This window comes from Drosophila simulans, chromosome 3L (genome assembly GCF_016746395.2).
Source record: "Drosophila simulans strain w501 chromosome 3L, Prin_Dsim_3.1, whole genome shotgun sequence".
Lineage (NCBI taxonomy): Eukaryota > Metazoa > Arthropoda > Insecta > Diptera > Drosophilidae > Drosophila > Drosophila simulans.
In genome coordinates this window covers 3,057,881-3,077,633 of record NC_052522.2, presented here as the reverse complement: position 1 = coordinate 3,077,633, position 19,753 = coordinate 3,057,881, and the positions used below count along the sequence as shown (strand labels likewise).

Below are 19,753 nucleotides of genomic sequence, written 5' to 3'. Positions count from 1 at the left end.
TTTATCTGGAAAAGGAAGAGGCTAAGTATTAAATCTAATTTGTGGGAAAATAAAAATTCATTGTCCTGGAATGGAACGTTGGCTGTTTGTCTGGTGGGTTATTAGAGGTCAAAGTGTAAAACTGTGGCTAAAAAAAGAGCTGAAACTTAATTGCTATAGTTCTTGTGTATTGTGTTGCATTACAAATTAATTTGAATTTAAACTTAATTTTAAACTTCCGGTTATGATTTGTGTCTCCGGTTAACGGATTTTTGTAGTATTCTTCCAGGGCTCCGTCTGTTTTCCGGCATGCATTCAGTATTTAATTTCGGCGTATTTTTGCGCATTTATCTAAGCCACGAACGGGTATTCCCTAGCTCCGCGCACGGTCACACTGGTCCAGAACTCTTTGAAATGCGAAGTTTTTCGATCGGATAAATTTTGAATAGAAAAGGTGAACATCCGGGGCGGATCTAGTCTGAATGGAGCGTGCCTTCGCGTGACTGAAATCCGATTGGCCACGCCTACTGCCACGGGAAAATATGAAAAGCGAGTGAAAATCACAACAAACGCCAGGTGTAACTGGCAAACAAAGAGCAGAATGTTTCGAAAGGGCGGTGCAGTGCAGTGATACATACAAAAACAACGCCAACTAAATATATATATATATGTATATGTACAACATGTGTGTGCGTGCTCGTTTTGAAATCGCTTAAACAGAATTACTAGGGTTTAATAAATATCCATGTTTTCCATGGAACTTGCTACCAAGAACTCCAATTAGGCCAAAAGGGCCACTGGAAGCTGGAAAAGTGGGAAATCCGCGTTGCACCAGCGACCTTAATTTTGTTGTTTTTTCTTTGTTCAACGAACTTTCCCATCGGTTTTGATTTATCTGTTAATATTACCCGAAATTCGATTGGAATTTTACACGATTTATCTCGAAAACACGGACAACCATTAGTTTTGTAAAACGAAGCTCAAGTCATTTTTATAAGTTGAAAAAGCTGCACTCTTAGCTGTCCAAATTGGGTGTTTTATTGAAAGTCCGGCGACGTAATCCTCCGCTTCCCTTCCAGCATCCGTTGGGGGATACGAGCCTGGAAGTCTGAAACTGCCACCGATCGCTGGATCCTACGGCTAATTGGATTTGGACGCCCCGTCGCATCATCATCATCTTTCACGAGCCCGAGTCCAACAGCCAGCTTAATTGGCTTAGGCGGCGGTCGTCGATGTTGGTGAGTGTCCGTCGGCTCATTTATGCTGTTTATTTCAATTTACCCAGCCCGAGAAGCGAGTTATTCAATTTGCGGTGTCGAATTAGTGGGTATAGCGCCCTTCCTGTCTCGAAATTTATGCTCCACCCACCCTTCTCGCCCAGAATTCCCACCTGGCGGTGTGCATAATTAATACGCGGCACTGCACTAATTGCTCCATCCCAACAAAACACTCAAAAAAGGAACTCCCGCAGACATAGACACGCACCCGCAGATGTATATACACTATATATATATCGGTGTAGATATGTGCCACACATCCCTGACCTGAGATACACAAGTGCGTGTGGTGGAAACGACACCCAGCCGAGCGGAATCCGTGTATTTATAGAGTTTCGGGGTCTATTCTATCATTTCCCAGCCACACACTTTGCAGAACTCGGAAGCAGACTCTGAAAAAAGCCCCACGTTATAGTTTTAGCTTGAATAGGCAGAATTATAAATCTAATCCTTACAAAAAGGGGAAGCATTTGTAGATTTCATTCGAAATATGAACCCGAATTAGAGCCGAGAAAAAATAAACAAAATAAATAAAAAGCTCAGATGACTTTCAACACTAAGCGAATAAAGTTAGAAAAACATTTAAAGCAAACCAAACATGATGATTCCAACCGACTAAGCGGCTTGTTATGCAAAATTCTAAAATATTCTCAAATTCCAAAAATAAACAAATGCAAATACGATAACGTTTTCAGAATGACAAGTCTGATTATAAATAATTAAATATAAAGCCACTTGTTCAAATAGCACTAATAAACAAGATATGTAGAATGATAAATCCCAGCTGCAAGTTATAAACATACGAATAAACACTGTACCAGTATTTATCTATATGAAAACGCCGAGATAAGCGCAGAGTTCAGAATCATTAATCAAATACTCCAAACGCAAATGGAGAACTTATGACGCTGGTCTGCCTTCGAAATCCGAAGACAAACGGAAAATGAACACAAGTTCATCCAACGTTTACAATATGATAAGCGATTGGATAAGCTGGCAACAAATTTGCCAACCTTCATATCAGATTCGCTGAGCAAAGAAGCTGACTCAACTTCCAGATTCAAGATGATATAATGCATCTGCGAGCACGTGAGCATCTTTGGTTTCTGTCAGTGTACATGGCTTCCGTTTCTTCCTACTTCTCGATCGTCTGCACCTTTTTTTATAACTTTTCAGTTCATTTCCGCCCCTTTTCTCCGACTTCCTTTGTTTGGATTCGTTCAGTTCAGTTCAGTTTTCATCTAAAGAAGTTTACTTTGTATCTGCTTGTGTGATTAGCCCATTTCTGCGCTTTTTATCGGGGAGTGAGTCAGTCACGAGAAACGAGTTTTTGCTTTGGCACGACTTCACTACATCGGCAGGGCAACCTGTTCTCTTGCGATGTCTTTCGCCTCGAACCGCCGTCCATGGACTCCGCCTCACCGCCGGCTGTTCCAAATTCGATGTGGATGTCACTTGGCGGAGGCGGTCCGAAATGAAAAGATGTAGATGCTGCAAAGTGTGTGTTCTCAATTCGGTCGCAAAGTTAGCTGCACTTTTCTGGGGAAAAGTTTATATTTATAAACTGATTAATCACATACATCCCACTTAGAATTTGAAGATGACTCTGGGTCATTGTGCCATCGTTGGTTATCTCTGATTTAGACTCTTTTTCCGGCCTCGTAAATCAGTAAAGTTCAATGGTGTTATATACTTATGTTCTATATACAAACTATCTTATTGGCATCCATTTCGTAGAACTCTCGGAGTTCTTGAGAACAGCATTACTTGATAATTGCAGGAATATGTTCAACTGTGACATTATAAGAAAACGTTTTCAAATTGACAACTGCTAGTCCACTTATTATTCCAAGTTATCAGCAGTGGTCATTGCTGTCTTGGTCGTCATAAAACCTATTTATTCTAGTATACATTCCAATAATAACTGCAGACGATTTACGTTCATGGGATTTCTTTCAAATATTTATTTACCACTCAGCCATTTTTCTTCTTTCTGGCATTGATTGTGGCTCTGTATGGATGGGTTGGGGGGAATTGTTGTTATTAATGCAACCTTCACTTTGTATTTAATTCTTTTGTTTATACAAGCCATAAGCAACCGACGTCAGGTACCGTCATTAAGTTTATCGTGTTCGGATTCCACTTTTTGCTGATTTAGCCGCCAGCAGATTTTGAAGTACCTTGCACTTGGCGTTTCCGCAGATACAGTGGCCACTCGTTCTATTGGTCCGTGCCTGTGACCCAATACGGGTATCGCCAAATAAGTTTGTTTGCTTAACTTTGTCAACTTTCTCTCGTTGGCGCAAAAACCAGTTGGATTCAATCAGCTGGCTTGGAACAGACAAGCCATTCAATTGCATGAAATGGATTGTTGCCTTTGTTGCGATCTGTTGTTGACTCATGTTACTTAAAAGGGAAATTGTATTGCGATATCAAATACCTACTGACGACAATGGGTATATTGAATTCGTAACAGCTCGTTAAAGCTTGAACAATCTGATTTATTTTGATTCATTCTACGGCAGAGTTTGTTCTGCAAATTAACAGATTGCGGATTGTATACCTTTTATCGCTCTGGTTGTATTGTTATTTGTAAATAGACAGTAAAGTTGATTAATCTAGCAAGTTTATTAGAGTTGTGTCTGGATCTTGTTACTTTCAAAAGTCTAGATCATTTAAAAAACAATTTACGACTCGTGTTGTTGGCAATTTATAAGATTTGGATCCCAAATTCCGAGAATTGTGTACATTTTATTACCCGATTATTAGCATTACTTCGCATTGGCGTTATAGCCATTTTCCAAATAATAATAAAAATTCTATTGGTCGGTATGCCCACTATGAATTTTTCATTTAATTTAGTTGTTTACCTCCTGCATGCCATAGCAGGGTTTTTATATTCCGGAAAGTTTGGTATTTTTCATATTAAATGATTTTGTGGGAAATATATGCATAGAAATTATTTAGAATGTGTTTTTATATTTTCTTCGATTCTATAGAAAAACAGTTATAAAAACAAATGTTTAAACAAATGCAAATGTGAAAGCTATCGTATTTACTTAAAGCAGCTGTCCATAAAATTGCAGAGTTTTTTTTGGAAGTTTATTGTGTCCGATATTTGTTTGTACATATATTTAAATATTCTATATATACAGTGTGGTTTATTATGCGCATTTTCCGCTGTGTAAAACTGAACTCTAACCGGAATTAAGGGCATTTTGCGTGTGGCCTTGCCGAGCGTTTGCCTGTTCCGCCCACTGTTCGAGGGAGTGCAGCATCCTTGCAGCCTCGCACTGCGCATGTTCCTGATGGCCATGATGTCCTCCCGCAAAGCCGAGGCTGCAAATTGTTTTGTTTTCTCTAAATTGCTGGGGAGACGCGACCTCTGGCTATGCTTGGGACTCAGCATCTGCGATTGTCCTGCGAGCTCCCTTCTAAGTGAGATTTTCGAGTAGGGGAATGGCAGCAAACTTCGGGCAGGAGCAGCTTCTGGTTCGCAGCCCGCAGCGTAGCGCGTGTCAAGGCCGTTCAAAGGCTGCCCCACCATGGGGGTATAGAGAATTTTCTGCACAGTAGCGGTGGCAACGCAGCAAATGGAGCATCGGTTTTCCAGCGCCTTTAGTTTGTTCCCAGCCAGACAACGCGGCGTATACGCAATTGACACCAAACACTTGTCGTTCGCTTGTTTTGGACAGCCATTAAGACCCTGTCAGCAGGTGCAGTCCGCAGAAACGTCTATTTTTACACAGCCATCAACACGTCTGGTAATCCAGCTCTTTCCGGAAAGTAAGCAGGGTATGCTCGTAAAGAAAAGAGGGGCAACCTCGAGATAAGCAGGCGGCATTGCTGCAGTGCTCCGAATGTGTATATAAATACGTATAGTGTTGCGACACTACATTCTGTCGCCGTTTGGCGGCACAACGGGGCCAGGGCGCAAGGGCTAGGCTATAAAGCATAATGCCATGGAAAGCCACCGAGCCGAGGGGCAGACCCTTGGCCGCTTCCCTTGTCCACTCGCCCACAGAGTTCAATAAACTTGTCGATTTCTTTGTCCGTCTATGGCTGTTGTGGTGCAAAGACAGTCGATGAGTGTAACTGCTGCTTGTTGCTCTGTTGCTCGCCTCGATGGCCATAAATTTACAGTTGCCAGTGGCGGGTATCAAATGAGCACACTCATTCGTATTCTTGGATCTATGCTGGAAATATGAGCAAAGTTGATAGTGAGTAGGCAGTGCGATCGGATAATGCAAGCTCCGTCAGCAAATTCCTTGTATAAAAAAATTATAAATTATAAACGCAAATCATAAATTGCCCTTGCCGACCAATATTGTTGTGTGTGCTTAAGTACTCAAATATTTTTATTCCAAAATTCGCAGTACTTTTTATGGGTTTTATAAAGTTCTTAAAACGATCATATAAATGGTGAGGATGTAATAAAGTATTGCAACATTTCCCGCGATGATAAAATGTTAATGCAAGTACATTTAAAAGTGTACATTTAATAGGGACATTATTGACATCAAATATTGATTAATTACCTGTGCTTTACAGAATCAAATGTGTTCATTTTTAATGTGATTTACACATTTAAACACTTTTCGAGTGGCGTCAACAAGATAACGCTTCAGATTCGACATCGATAAGACTAGACTACAAAGTTCCTTATCTAATAATTTTAAACAAACAGGTCGCACAGACACATCATTCCTTCCAACAAATTTACCTACAAAACATACGTAAATATATTTATTTATGCAGTTAGGACTCGCAGACATAGGAACCTTTAGCACAAGTTTGCTTTTGGCCGGCAACGTGTTCATGCCTCGATGGCGCAGTTGGCAGCGCGTAAGTCTCATAATCTTAAGGTCGTGAGTTCGAGCCTCACTCGGGGCATGTACATTTTTTGTTTTCTTTTTTATTTTGCCATTGCAAATATTGCAAATGTTTTGCCTATTTAGAATATTTCTTCAAGCTAGTAATTTGATAGTTGGGTAATTATGCAAGGCGACGCACGCAATGCTTCCGAGCATAGCTGGTGACTCATGATCTACGGCAAGTGCATTCAACCGACGCCAAAGGGACTTTCACCTCCCCGACAGAGAGATAACACCTGCCAACGGTGGGCAATGTGCCAAAGCCGAAGCTCAGTCCTTTGTATCGCCAGTGGCTTGCATTCTCGGGCAGCAAATGCCTCAACCCATTGTCATCTTCTCGGCTTTTATTGACCTTAATTGATGTCAAGTGGATGTGAGATTGGCTCTGGGTGTGTGTTTGTGTGCGCGTTGCAATGTGGAACCAATCCTATCCAATGCCTGTGATGGGATTATGCCCCATTTGCCTGGACACACCAAGAAACAAATATATTTTATTGCCCCGGCCAAGCATTTCTTATTGGACGAGGACATGCTACTGCCACATTAGGGTGTGAGCTCTGCTCTGTCCTCGAATAGTCTAATTCATTCAGCTCTTTCTTTGTCTCACCCATTTCCATTTAAAAAAGGAAAGAAATTTAGATTAAAGATTAAGTCGATAGGTGTCACTTAAGAAGATAAACAAACTTACAGGATAGCGCTAAAGGCTGAGATCATCATATGAGTGTCTGACAATAAAGAATGGCTCTATCTTAAAACGAAACTCCTTAATTAATCTTGTATTCTATTTTTCTGATTGCAGGCCACTGACGTGTGAAATGGGTGTGGGCTACTACACCGAAGGGAACACGATTAAGAGCAGCAGCTCATCACGTTAGTCAGTTTGAGGAAGCTTCTCCGAGACAAGAAGTCCTTCGAAAAGCAGTCAACCATGGGCGAAGTAGCTGCCACAGTCGAGCCTCTGGCCGCGGTCAAGTCGAAGTCCATGCGATCCCGGAAGAGACGGCAGCGTCGTAGGCGACAGATAGCCTATCTGGCCATATGTGGATTAAGTGTAGCCATATTCGGCTTCGCATTGGCCACGCTGATCAGGCCCACAACCGCCCAGGGTGATGAAGATCCCGGGAGCTGGCGCAAGGGATATGTGGGCCATGGCACCACGCACGAACAGCTTGGCCAGCCCCATTGGCCACCAGTCGAGTACACCGTATACCGGCCGACGACCAACTACACAAAGGCACCACCACCTCCCACGTCGGCTATGAACCCTATTTTCAATTTTACACACTTTCTATATGACAAGGTTCTTTATAGGGATGAACCCATTCCGGAGGGTGAGTGACGTGCACATAGGATAAATAAAGGATAGAACACTTACTTCTCTTAATATTGCAGGTTACATTGTGGTAAAGAACTCGGACACTTTGAGCTTGGGTCCCAAGGTGGAGGAGAATGACTGGCGGGATCTATTCGCCCATTATTGGATGGTTCTCATCTGGGTTTTTATTCTCGTGGTGCTCATTATAGTCATACCGTTCATTGCGTGAGTCTAAAGACCGTTGATTCAATTAACGTAGATAACTAATATCTGTTCACCACAGCGTTTGCTATTGCTGTTTCTGTTGCTGCCGACGATGTCGACAGGGATGTCCTCCGTGCACGAGCAAACAGGATGCTCAGCGACGCTTCTGTTGTGGCATCTGTCTGTTGATCCTCATCATCGGACTGATGTAAGTGAAGGCACTTAACAAAGAAAAGCCATTTTTGAAATGATCCGTCTTCTGTAGCTTTGGCATCATTATCGCCTTTGTGACCAACAAAATGATTGACAGCGGCTTTGCCGAGACTTCCGAGACAATGAAGCGCGGCAGCGAGGACACTTGCACTTATCTGAAGGATGTAGCCGATCACGTTTACCATCTGATGATGTACAACTACGAAGAGATGGAGACTCATGTGCTTGATCAATTAACCCGTAAATACAATAATGGATATCAATCCTTTGATTAGCTATTTAACATTCATGATCTTTTTTAGACGCTCACCGGCACATATTTTTGGATCTCTCCGACACATCGGAGAGTAATTCCTTAGCAGAAATGGAGCGGGTTTTGGAGAACATGCCCGAGGCTCTGGAGCTGATGAGGCAAGTGGAGAAGATGGAGAAGGATCTGCGCTTCTATGGCTCCCAACTAAGAGATGGTAAGGACTTTTAAAAAAGTCAAACAGACCGCAGTAAATAACGAAACTTTTCATTTAACTTCAGGCGTCCGTGGCATTAAACGAGATGTCAACTTCGCAGTAGCCAATCTCTGTCAACTGCAGATGTGCCAGAAGTTCCTGATTAGCAGCAATATCGAACATATTGATTCCTCGCAGTGCCTGCACTTCGACAACGTATGACTGGAACTCAATTTGTAACAACAAAATTATTAACCCCATCTTATTCTAGCTCCCGAACACCAAAGAATTTGTAGAGGGAATGGAGAATATAGTTGCAAATGAGTATTACGCTATACCTCAACGGGGACTCTCGCGTCTGAAAAAGGTTAGCGACAAGGTGAAGACGCAACTGTCTTTCGTGGTACCTCCCATGATGCGGGACTTAACGAAGGGCAGGACGATCTTCCGAGAACAGGCGACTAGTGTGCGCAACATTGTGGAGGGAGTACTAAGTGATATCCATTTAAAAACTCTGCACTCGACCAAGTCATTTGAGGACGTCTACGAGCGGTTTGGCCATGATAGAAACGTTGTCAGCCTAATTGTGTGCTTGCTTATCCTTCTGGTAAGGCGGATCTTAATGATTCCAATCAAAAGTCTTTACTAACCTATTCCCTTAAATTAGGTACTTTTTATTTTGATCTTTGCCCTACTGTGCGGTTGCTTTGGGCGCCGACGAACTGGATATGGTGATGAATGCTGCAGCAAGTCCACCGGAGCCACCTGCTTGCTTCTGTGAGTAGTTTTAACCGTATTCAGTTCAGCTTATTGATTCATTATTATGCTTACTTTTTTTAGAGCCATACTGCTGATATTCTGCGTTTTCTCCTTCATCGCACTGGTTGGACTTTTCTACTTTATGCTGGGCATGGTTACCTACCAGGGTGCCTGTGCACCACTGAGAGATCAGGAGAACAACACATTGTTCCGGCAACTGGACGCGTCTATAGATCTGAATCACTATTTGCCGCCATCTGAAACTAACAAGGAAGCGGTGCAACCACTAAAAATGTCGAGTGCAATCAGGGCTTGCCACGCCAATCAGACCATTTTCGAGATGATGCGTCAGCATAACATATATGACATTAACGATCTGTCGCGCATAAAGGTGATGTCACACTCACCGGACAATACAGATTCGATCAAGGTCTTCGACGAGGATCTGTCCACCGTGGTACTCTTGACGAAGGAAGAACGTGACGAGTTAAACAAAGCGGGCGAGAGCAAGCTTGCGAAGTACCATAGCTCCCTGTACATGCCAAGTCTGTGCACCCAGTTCACGCCCATGAACCTGAACGCCCTGTCCGAGCAGCTGTACAAGCTATCCAACGATCTGGAGTACCCGGCATACGGCTGGGCCAAGGTGTCATTTTGGAATGAGGGCCTCAACACCAAGGCCTTCTATCGCAATTTCGTACCGAAGCTTACGAGCATCGTAGAGAAGATGAAGGCCAATCTAAAGAAGATCGACGAGTTAATTTCGTACGAGAACCACGACTTTACCAATACAATCAAAATTCTCACTGCCACGGCCGTCAACTCTGAACAGTTCATCCAAACGCGCGGCAAGGACTACATCAACGCCCTAGGAGGCAATCTGACGAAGTCCATTGACCAGATGATAGACGACTACATAGATATGATTATAAAGGAAGCCAACGAAAGTGTGGGTCATTGTGCACCCTTGTCGTACATATATTATCGTGGAGTCGATTTGATTTGCCACCGTATCGTGGATCCCATTGTGAGTTATAAGTTCTTAACAATGAAAGGGTTCCAAATTTAATGCAAATCATTTTTGCAGAATGGATTCTGGGTAGGCATACTGCTGTGCGCCCTGCTCTTCCTGCCCATCCTGTTCGTGGCCCACCGCCTGATGTGCCTCTACAAGAAAATCTATCCTTACCTGGCTACCGTAGGAGCCGCTGGAGTGGTCGAGGGCGGGTGAGTTAACTTCTTTGAACTACTTATAGCTTTCAGGCATCCCCGCTAAACCGCCTAACCCAAAGCTGTCCTATTTGCACGGGTGCTCCGTATGTGCCACCGCCTATAGTCACCTGCTCCGGCGGGCAGCAGGCTTATTGCGGCTGCCCCTCGGGGGCACCCACCCGCGGTGACGGTGGTGAAGATGCAATCCAAGCTGACGAAGCACGTGCAGTTTCCTGGGACGAGATTGAGGTGACCTTAAAGAAGTCAGATCGTGATCTCTCCGCCAGCAAAAGCAAGACAGACTAACACCTTGGGTTGGATTCCATTTTACCAAATTAACTTTCAGTATTTGTTTTATAAATGTATGCATGTACCGAAAAAAAAAATTCAGAGTTTGCACCATAACTAAGTCGTCCACATTCTTCTCATTTCACCGCTAACCCCGAATCATGCCGCCCACAGAAGCGACTATCTGTACGATGCTTATAGTGAACGTGATCGTGAACATGTACCATTGGCTAAGTAAGCTATCATCCAGTCACCTCTCTCTTTTCTGGCTAGCACTTTCGCTAATCCTAAGTCCTACTGTCCCATTGCATCTCCTCTTGCAGCGTTCCCAAGAAGCGTCGCAAGGCCTACGAGCGGCGACGTGAGCAGCAGGATTACTTCGAGGACGCCTCGCCCAGCGTTTCGCGGGGCAACCGCTCTGGCGGAGACCGTGGTGGCGGCGGAGGCGATGGAGCTCCTGGCAGCAGCAGCATGCGTTACAACGACATGGCGCCAACGTAAGTGATACTCCTCCACCACCCAGCGAATCCCTCTCCTGCTTTTAAGCTCTTGCTAATAGACTTTCCTATCATGATAATTGGTATAAGTAAAATATATTGTAAAAAATATTTCATTATTACGAAAGTTTTTAGCAAATCCCCCAGTATAATCTTATAATAGTTAATGCCTTGCAGCTGCCTAGTATTGACAATTAATTAGCTTGACCGCATCGATATCCAGTTTCCCTTGATCGTTTAGACCGCTGCTAAATCGCTATATAACGCTAATTTTTAATTTTGTTTAATTTAGCGCCAAAGGTGTGACCAATGGCACTCGGCCAAAGGCATTGGCGGCAGATGGTTTCTTTTAGGCATGGCCCGAATGCTAAGCGGTTTTGGTTTCTGCTCGGTAATGTGCCTTTTGAAAGACTCGATCAGTGTGCTTCCCCGACAGCCTCGATTCGAGTACATTTCCGACTGTTTGTGAAGAGACTGAAGACCCCAATCAAAAATTTGCTTATTTCCCTCTGTTTTCTCTTTGCGAAATTTTAATATTACTTATTAATTTGTTCGTTTTTTCCGACTTGCTGAATGTAGTAAACAAACCTCTACGCATTTGCTTGAAACGCTTCAGTAAACAGTTTATTTTCTTAAAAACTTTTAATTCTTTTCTGCAAACACTCAGTCTCAAGTCGGTGAACATTTAAATGTTTGTGTATTGAATTCATATTGCTTATTGGATTAGCTTGCGACATTGCTGCTCCAAAGTTAAAGACACTTCTGGACACAATCTCTTAGCAGACAAGCCCACAGCTCATTACTCAAAGCTTATCCTCCCAGTAAGCCCACCGATGGCCTCCCGCTGGTAAATGCCCGCTTTTTCATGACCAAGAGCCACTAACTCCGTATCGGGCTTCGATCTATGTTGACCAACTAATCTGATTAATCGCAGCTACTGCGCCCTCCTGTGTTTCTGTTTCTTTTCTGTGTTGTGCGTGAGTGGTCGCACTATAAATATTTAATACGCCCTGCATATTTCGTATGGACTAATTCGATTTAATTGCAATCCACAGGCACTGGGACCACGAGCCACCACGATACCACAATCCCCCAGCTGCGCCGCCATCCTCGGAGTACGAGCGTCCGCCGCCCTACTACTATCCGGGTGCCTCCGAGCAGGATTAGACGGACGGAGGCGGTTTGTTCGAGAGGTGGCAACATGGATGATTTTATTTTGAACCCACACGCCCACGGCCCCCCTTTCCCATATATACCCCCTACTGAGACTGTACTTTTAGTTAAAGGCCTATACAAAAAAATAACTGAAATTATATAATTTAATTAAGTAGTATCGTAGCATCACGTGTGTTATCACTTTGGCCCGGCCAGGAGATCTGCCATTGACCTGGAAGCTGGAGAATAACGAACGCATAGTTAATATTAAGTGCGGGCCGAAGCAAGAAAGCAAATACGAAAATTCTCAAACACCCATTTATAGTTACTTTAAAAAATGTTGCCAAAAGACGAGCACGATGTGACGGACGAATGCGGCGGGGATGGCCCCAGCCAAAGCATTTAATGAACCCTGGAGTCCGGAGACTCTGGGCCAGAGGGCCGAGCGGCAGGCGTCGGATCTGATGAGTCCCTTGAAGAAGTTGGCCATTCGCCGGGTCGCACGGCCGCAGAAGCTTTAAGGAATCTCATAATTTTATTATGCACACACTCAGAGCAGGCAAAACATACCCAAAAAGGAAAACAAAACAAAATGATATGAAAAGAAATCAATATCTAGCAAGCAACTACATAAATATTAACCGATCAAAAACTTTATGGAATCTGTAAACTTCCCGGAAATCAAAATCGCGGTAAAGAAAATATGATCCAAAATACCAAAACTGCCATTTTAATTTAGAAAAGAGCAGAGCACAGAGTTGGGAGTTATTCAATGCATTTAATGTATTTATTTTAGAAACAATACACAATACTACACTCTTCCTTAAAACCGACAAATTGTGCATTCGGACACTGATAAACCAATCAAATAAAACCCCTAATCAGCCACAGATTCGAGATACAAATACTTTAAAGTAACACGTATTTTAACACGTTGTCATAGTTTAGTAAGAGAAAACCAAAACAAGAGCAAAACAAACCCCTAAGCATTTAAACGTTTCCAATTGTATTGTCTAGGAACTAAGGGCAAGCTGTAAGTTTCCAGAAACCTATAAACAACACCATACACAAATATACAGACTTGCGAGCATATTGTACGGATAACACAATTACATAATTTTTAGTATTATTATACAAGTAAGATGTATGTTGTATTTTACATTTGACGTACATTAAATGATTTCCGCTTAAGTCAAGTAACCATGTATCAATATTGCCCAGCGCAAGTAAAGATTATCGAATAAGACCCCGGAAAATACAAAACACAAGAAACCAGCCCAGTTGCCAGTCAATCATCGAGCTCCGTTGATGGTTGTCTCTGTCGTTTGCAAAATTTTGTCAATAAACTTCAAGTGGTTTTATGTACGAATAAGCGAGTAGCAAAAATAATTGTTCTTGGAAGGATTGTACTTGGTCGGATCAACAGTTCACCTTATTCTTACCAAAGCAATCTTGAATTTCATAATCAATCCTATATATAAATAATATATTTGAAAAGAATGGAACTAAAAGTTACTATGTGGATTTGGATCATAGCCTTTCGGCTCCATGTCGTTAAATCCCAGACCAATCAAACCCTCCATTCCACTTCCAAGTTGATCGACCATGGATCATTGGTCAGGTTTCGGAGGTTAAGCCCTCAAACTAGGTATGCAGAACCAGAAAGCAGATCGAAAGACAATCAGAACGATGGGGATGCGGATTCTGTGTGTCCAATCACTTATTTATCCCATGGTTTTACTGGATTCGTGATCTCAGACGACAAGGAAGTTCCTAAAGGATATATATCCAAAGATGGGAATGACATTGGATCCAAGGTACAGGAAGACGACTGGGAGGCGTATTTGGCATCCCAGAAAGGCCTGAAGATATTAGTCCTTCTACTGGTTCTTCTCTTTCTGCTGATACCCATCCTTGGGTGAGAGCTGCTTGATATTTGGAGAGATTATATTCAGCGAACTGATTCCCATTAGGCTACTCTATGCCTGCTGCAGTGCCAGCTACCAGAAGAATCAAAGGTCGAGTAGAGGATGCCGCTACTGCTGTGGCATTCTATTGGCCATTTTGGCATTGTTGATGCTGTGAGTATATAGGATATGTTTTACCATAGTGCGATTATGGATTTATTCTTAGTTTGTTTCTCATTCTTGCCATATTGGCGGCCACTCAGCTGAATATTAACTTGAAGAACCTTAAAGCGTCCGGTTGTTATCCCAGTAACTCCAGCCAATCAAATGCGGACTACATATTTCAAAAAACATCCGAACGTCTGCGTCATCTTTATGTCATCAACTACGATCAGAAAGTAAAAAGGATCAAGAGTGCTCTCAACCAAGAACCCAGTATTAAATATCCCAATAGGGAGCTGGAAGTTCATGCTCAATCCATTGAAAGGCTGATCGAGGTACTGCGTAACATGCGAAGGATCAAGCCAGTTATGCTAAGGATCAAGAATAAGTTGCTCGATGCCCGCCGTTTGGCCGCTCAGTTCCGGGATGGTGAGGATTTTATTCCTTCCATAACTGATGATTTAACAGACAATCCTCATTAGCGTTACGTGGGGTCAAACGCGATCTCATGGTGATTCTAACCTCGGAATGCACGCAAAAGGAGTGCCAAGATTTCTACCGTGCGAATGAGATCATGATGCTGGACATGGGGTGTTTGCATTACGATAGTGTAAGAGGATCAGTTTGTTCATGTCAAAAGAAAAACTATTACCGGTTTATACCACCCTTAAGTTACCCGAATTTGAACCACTTCTTGAATCTGTTCAGGAAGTACAAGACAGCAAGTTTATAGACTACCCACTACAAGCAGTTGATCAATTGCGACGGATCTCTAGGGCAATAAAAGATCGCATGAGTGACATATTAGACTCCATCAATAAGGACCTGAACAAAGGAGGTAAGGTTAAGCATCTTCGAAGATTACTTAAGGCATGATAACCTCCTTAGCTAAGAAGTTGAAAGAGAGGTACGAAGCATCCTTGAAAGTCTTGCGACAAGTGGTTGAGGAGATGAAGAAGGACAAGCCGGTGGTGGTTAAGCCCAATCCTAGATCTAGATCTACTCCAGCAGCTGACTTGCGAAGAAAGCTCGGATCCTCGTGGTTCGGAACTACGTTGGGCTTAATTGTGTTATTAATGCTGGTGCCTCTTCTTCTGCTCTTTGGTCTTCTGATTGCTTTGTTCAGTCCAAAAGTAGCCAGTTGGCTTCTCTGTGCCGTCTTGGTTGCTCTTTTCATCCTGTTTTCCGTGGGAGTTATCCTGATGCTCTTCTACCTGGTTCACGGCGCTTTGATGTATCAAGCCTTTTGCTCTAGGTGTGCTTTACCATTTCGCAAAACATTTGTGCGATTTCAAACTAAAGTTCATTATTATTAATAGGAAATCCCCACAGCCGGTAGACAACAAATCTATTAATCTCAATAGGTTTCTCCCAGAAAACGTAACCACCTTTCGATCCATGCCCATGGTAAGAACCTCAGAAATTCTGCAGAGCTGTGTGCGCAACGAAAGTTTGTACAATGTACTGGGTATCAAGGAGATCTATGATCCATATGGCTTTCGCGATGATGTGATGATCGACGTTCTTAAGTCCCTTGAGAAAATGGAGAACACTTCGTTGCCCGGCGGACTAAAAGAAATTCATCCCGATGCAGAGGATGCTGCCAAAAAGTTATTGAGCGGAAACCTGTCTAAATATGACATAAAGGACTATACAAAATATATTTGCCCCCAATTAGTTCCAGAACCCAATCCAGGTTCTTTGGACGAGTTGAGCAAAAAACTGGAAAGCCTGGCAAACAAGGTGGAACCGGGAGTCACTATGAAAAACCAGGCGATACATCTGCGAGCATATCAAAAACACTTGGGTGTACCTTTGGCAGCGATTGTCAAGCGACTGATAAAGCGACTAAAGCAAATGGATGGGCTCTTATCAGGCGGCTACGGTAGCTTTGTCAAGTACCTCCATCATCTGCTGGACAAGATTAAGCAAGGTGATGGCTTATTGCGGCGAGATTCCAAAAAGGAAGCCGACGAGGTGGCCCGTAATATCAGTAAATTAGTGAAAGCCGGGCTGGATGATTACGTTCGGGTGGTCGAGGAGCCGACCAAAGAGGACATGGAGAGCTGTGAACCCCTCACCCGAGAGGATGATGAAGCCATGGTTGAGTACGCCGACCTCTGCAATCGGATTGCTAAGCCAATGGTAAGTAAAGAGGTGATTCCCCGATTGCCGTACACTTTTAATTGAGCAAATAATCAAACAAGTTTGCATAAACCTAATGGTGAATCAATATTTATTTTAGTATAGTATAAGTAATCAAAGAAACTCATGAAAATGTATTTTTTTTATTTTCATCCCATAGAATGCTATTTGGTTTTGGCTCTTACTGTTTTCCTCGCTTCTCCTGCCCACCATCTGCTGCACCCACTTTTTAAGAAGTCGTTTGAATTCCTTAAAACATTATTCGGAGGTTACAATAGTTTCCTATGGAGAAGGCAACTTTGTGGCTCCTGGTATACTGCCCTTGGGTATGCCACAATGCCAATGCTACAGGTACCTCCCCGTTTCAGCGGAGACCAATGTGGACTATCTGGAGGGCATGGAAGACTACTATGTGGACCAAGTAAAGCGCAAGAGGGAGTGATTTCCCTATTGCTAAATTTGACAATAGTTCATTATTTCTGTAGAATTTTCACTCGAAAAATATATGTATCAAGTTTAGTTTTCAATTGGAAAATTTATGTATCAAGTTAGGAACACCACATCTTAGAATCCAAAGTCATTCTTTTTATACGTTTTCTAGACACATAGTGTTACTAGTTTTAAATGTAGCAATAGAAATCGAAATAAATAATGAAGTGGCTATGCTGGAAGTCGTTTGGTTGCCCCATGCCCAACATCCTGCCTAATGCATTGTCCTGGACAGATGATATGACCACCTTAAGTATGCTTAACGAAAGTCGGGAATCGGTGGATGGGTCCATTGGATGCTGCTCCATTGACTGGCTTATGCAGCTCCAACAACCCTCGTGTCCGCTGGTGAGGCTATTGATACTCGGATTGTTAGCGTTGCCAGTTTATAATGCTATATTGATTGTGGTGGGGTGAGTTTCTAGTTTTTAAAGAAGTAACGATCTTAGTGAATCCTTCCCAGATGGCGACTACACTGCAGTGTTTCTAGCAGTGCCGAGCGTTTGGTGGTGGACAGCCAAGGGTACAGACCTGTCAAGCGCCAAGCTCCTTCACCTCCACTAGCTCCCAAGCCACCGCCGCGTCTTCGTCGACATAAAGCCACCGAGACTCCATCTTCTTCGAGCCTGGTATTATGGTATCAAAATCCCCATCTCAGTCAAGAGAATCCCTTTGATGAGGACGACAACTACAAAGACCTCAGGGAGAATTTGAAAATGGTGCTAGGTGGCTTGCAGAATGCTCCTTTGCCTCTCCCGCCACAAACGCCCATCTTTGTCCCCCCTCTTGTTGAGCCCTTAACGCCGTCGGAATCACTGACTCCAACTGAATCCCCCAGAAGAGGGAACCAAAAGCAACGCTCCAAACTTTTATCAGGTATCCTTAAGCATCTGGGCATAAACTCTATTCGGAAGAGATGGAAAACACACGCCAGTCGGAAGAAAATAACGACTTCCCCAAGCAGCGCTTCCTTATCTAATTCCTCGTGCATTGGTAACAGCTCCTTCTATGTCTATTAAACCAAAATCTGCTCAACTTCGAGAGCTCATCTATCAAGAAATCAGCGCCCTATTCAGTGTGAAACTGTGCGATTATATTTTGTTACGATTAAAAGCGTGCTGAGGTCAACCTTGTTGGCCCGGCCCATTAAGGCCTTGAATTTGCGGTAGCTTTATTAGAACACATCCGGCATCATAGTTCCAAAGCGGTGGCCGACAAAAGACTTAAACGACAAACCTTGTTCTCTCATCAATCTTTTGGCGGCAACCGACAAAAATAATATAAACACCAAAACAAAAGTAAAACAAACAAAAGGCAAATAAGCCCAACTACGGTGAGCTTGCTCGTTCGCCGATGACTGGCTGATTAAGGGGCAGCGAAAGCAGATCGCTATCGTCACTCCCGGTTCAGCTCCACTTCGAGCTCCTCCTCCACCAGCCAAGCATCCAAGTGCAGCTCCATCATTGTCTGGGCCACAATAGCAGGAAGGAAAAGCCAAAGAGCACGGGAAAAAACAAGGTGCTATTTGGAGCACTGAAACTCGGATGCTCTGCACATCATAAAGACTCAGAGAAGTAGGATTGGGTTGGGCCTTTTGGGTGATCACAAACCCAAATGGATTAAAATTTAGGTATTCGTGGAATCTCTATTCCAAACTAAGTTATTGGGGTATTAAGCAGAAGTCTGGGGACTACACACTTTATTGGGGTACAGCAAGAAATGAAATTTACTCTTTGAGATAATTCTTGCTTATTTCCTATTAATGGAAGTAATCCATTAAGAGATTAGTTCTATAAATAACTTGACAGCAAATCATTTTGAAATCACCTTGAATTCATTTTGTTTAAAGCGAATTAAACACTTTAAACTTTCCTTTTGCCAACACTTGAAAAAAATCATTTAAAATAATAACCAACCGAATAATATGCAACCATCTTCGAAGGACGGAAATAACCTGCTTCGGAAAGGGCAGATCACCCTCGAAAATTACAACGCAAAATGAGCGGCCGACTCCCAGACGAGTTTTTGTTCTTCCGCAGCCGAGTGAGATGATGACCAGGGCACCCCGATGGTGCGATTCCAGTCGATCTGATGGTAACTAAGAGTGAACAAAATAAAAATAAACGAGACAAGGCCCCCCAGGCAAGGCCATTGAAAAGTGAAAAGCCGCTGGTGGACGGCATATGTTTTTCATAATTTGTAGCTAAAAATTAAATCACGTTTCTTATCAGCGATGTGATGCGATTGTGAGTGCCTTTCTTTTTCAACAATTACCAAAATCATAAAGGCAGCCAACGAAATTACCTACAACGAAATTTCACTTTCAGTTTGTACGACTGTGTTTGTGCTTGTGTTTACGAAAACAAAAGACTTAAGGCACGAACTTGCTGGAGTGAAGGTTAAGTCGTTCGATTTGATATTCAATCGGTATAACGAATTCGAAAGCCATGCCAATGCACTCGTCGAAAAGGTCCCACCTGAACCGCATAGATAATAGGTATTTGCCATTCGAATAGATTCCTTCTTCCTGGCTCTCGCTTTTTGGCTTTCGGTTTTATGTACTTTTGTGCATCCGATGTGAAACCTGGCCCCCTTGCGAAACAGAGCATCGTATGGAAGAGTTTTCTTGAGGAAAACTGGCACACAGAATTGCAAAAAGCAAAAGCCGCTGCAAACATCAAATGGCAAATGGCACGCAATGGAATGGGCATAAAAATGCACGCAATTAAGTCGGCCAAATGATTTACAGTGAAAGGCGGTGAAATTTATGGCATGCAAAGCGTGAGAAGACAATTCAGCCGATCAAAAGATCTTCAGGAACTGTAAGACCA

At 43.0% G+C, this 19,753-nt stretch overlaps 3 protein-coding genes and 1 non-coding gene across 10 annotated transcripts; all 4 read left to right on the top strand.

Annotated features, from left to right (window-relative positions):
• Window positions 1-328: 328 nt before the first annotated feature.
• On the top strand, window positions 329-13,591 carry LOC6736567 (prominin-like protein). Of its 5 annotated transcripts, XM_016170330.3 has the most exons (15): window positions 330-433; window positions 1,059-1,217; window positions 6,930-7,461; window positions 7,523-7,670; window positions 7,729-7,857; window positions 7,915-8,102; window positions 8,165-8,329; window positions 8,394-8,524; window positions 8,580-8,915; window positions 8,976-9,085; window positions 9,149-10,094; window positions 10,155-10,294; window positions 10,742-10,801; window positions 10,891-11,064; window positions 12,120-13,591. In XM_016170330.3, exons 3-15 carry the CDS (start codon window positions 7,059-7,061, stop codon window positions 12,229-12,231), a joined length of 3,042 nt encoding a protein of 1,013 aa, XP_016030156.1. In that variant the 5' UTR covers window positions 330-433; window positions 1,059-1,217; window positions 6,930-7,058; the 3' UTR covers window positions 12,232-13,591. The 5 variants fall into 5 exon arrangements, with proteins under 5 accessions (XP_016030151.1, XP_016030156.1, XP_016030153.1 ...); XM_016170327.3 differs by lacking the exon at window positions 10,742-10,801; XM_016170329.3 differs by lacking the exon at window positions 1,059-1,217 and having other exon boundaries at window positions 340-433.
• On the top strand, window positions 6,077-6,149 carry Trnam-cau. The gene has a single exon. It is a non-coding gene; the product is annotated as a tRNA-Met (tRNA).
• Window positions 13,592-13,717: 126 nt separating the features above from the next.
• On the top strand, window positions 13,718-17,135 carry LOC6736566 (prominin-like protein). Of its 3 annotated transcripts, none has more exons than XM_016170331.3 (8): window positions 13,718-14,137; window positions 14,193-14,300; window positions 14,353-14,717; window positions 14,771-14,898; window positions 14,961-15,126; window positions 15,177-15,543; window positions 15,608-16,433; window positions 16,594-17,135. In XM_016170331.3, the coding sequence occupies exons 1-8, from the start codon at window positions 13,719-13,721 to the stop codon at window positions 16,873-16,875; spliced, it is 2,661 nt and encodes an 886-aa protein (XP_016030146.1). In that variant the 5' UTR covers window position 13,718; the 3' UTR covers window positions 16,876-17,135. The 3 variants fall into 3 exon arrangements, with proteins under 3 accessions (XP_016030146.1, XP_044778774.1, XP_044778773.1); XM_044922839.1 differs by having other exon boundaries at window positions 14,009-14,137; window positions 14,390-14,717; XM_044922838.1 differs by having other exon boundaries at window positions 14,013-14,300; window positions 14,390-14,717.
• Window positions 17,077-18,081, top strand: LOC27208228. The gene is made up of 2 exons (XM_016183834.3): window positions 17,077-17,335; window positions 17,386-18,081. The coding sequence occupies exons 1-2, from the start codon at window positions 17,085-17,087 to the stop codon at window positions 17,939-17,941; spliced, it is 807 nt and encodes a 268-aa protein (XP_016030145.1). The 5' UTR covers window positions 17,077-17,084; the 3' UTR covers window positions 17,942-18,081.
• Window positions 18,082-19,753: the final 1,672 nt, after the last annotated feature.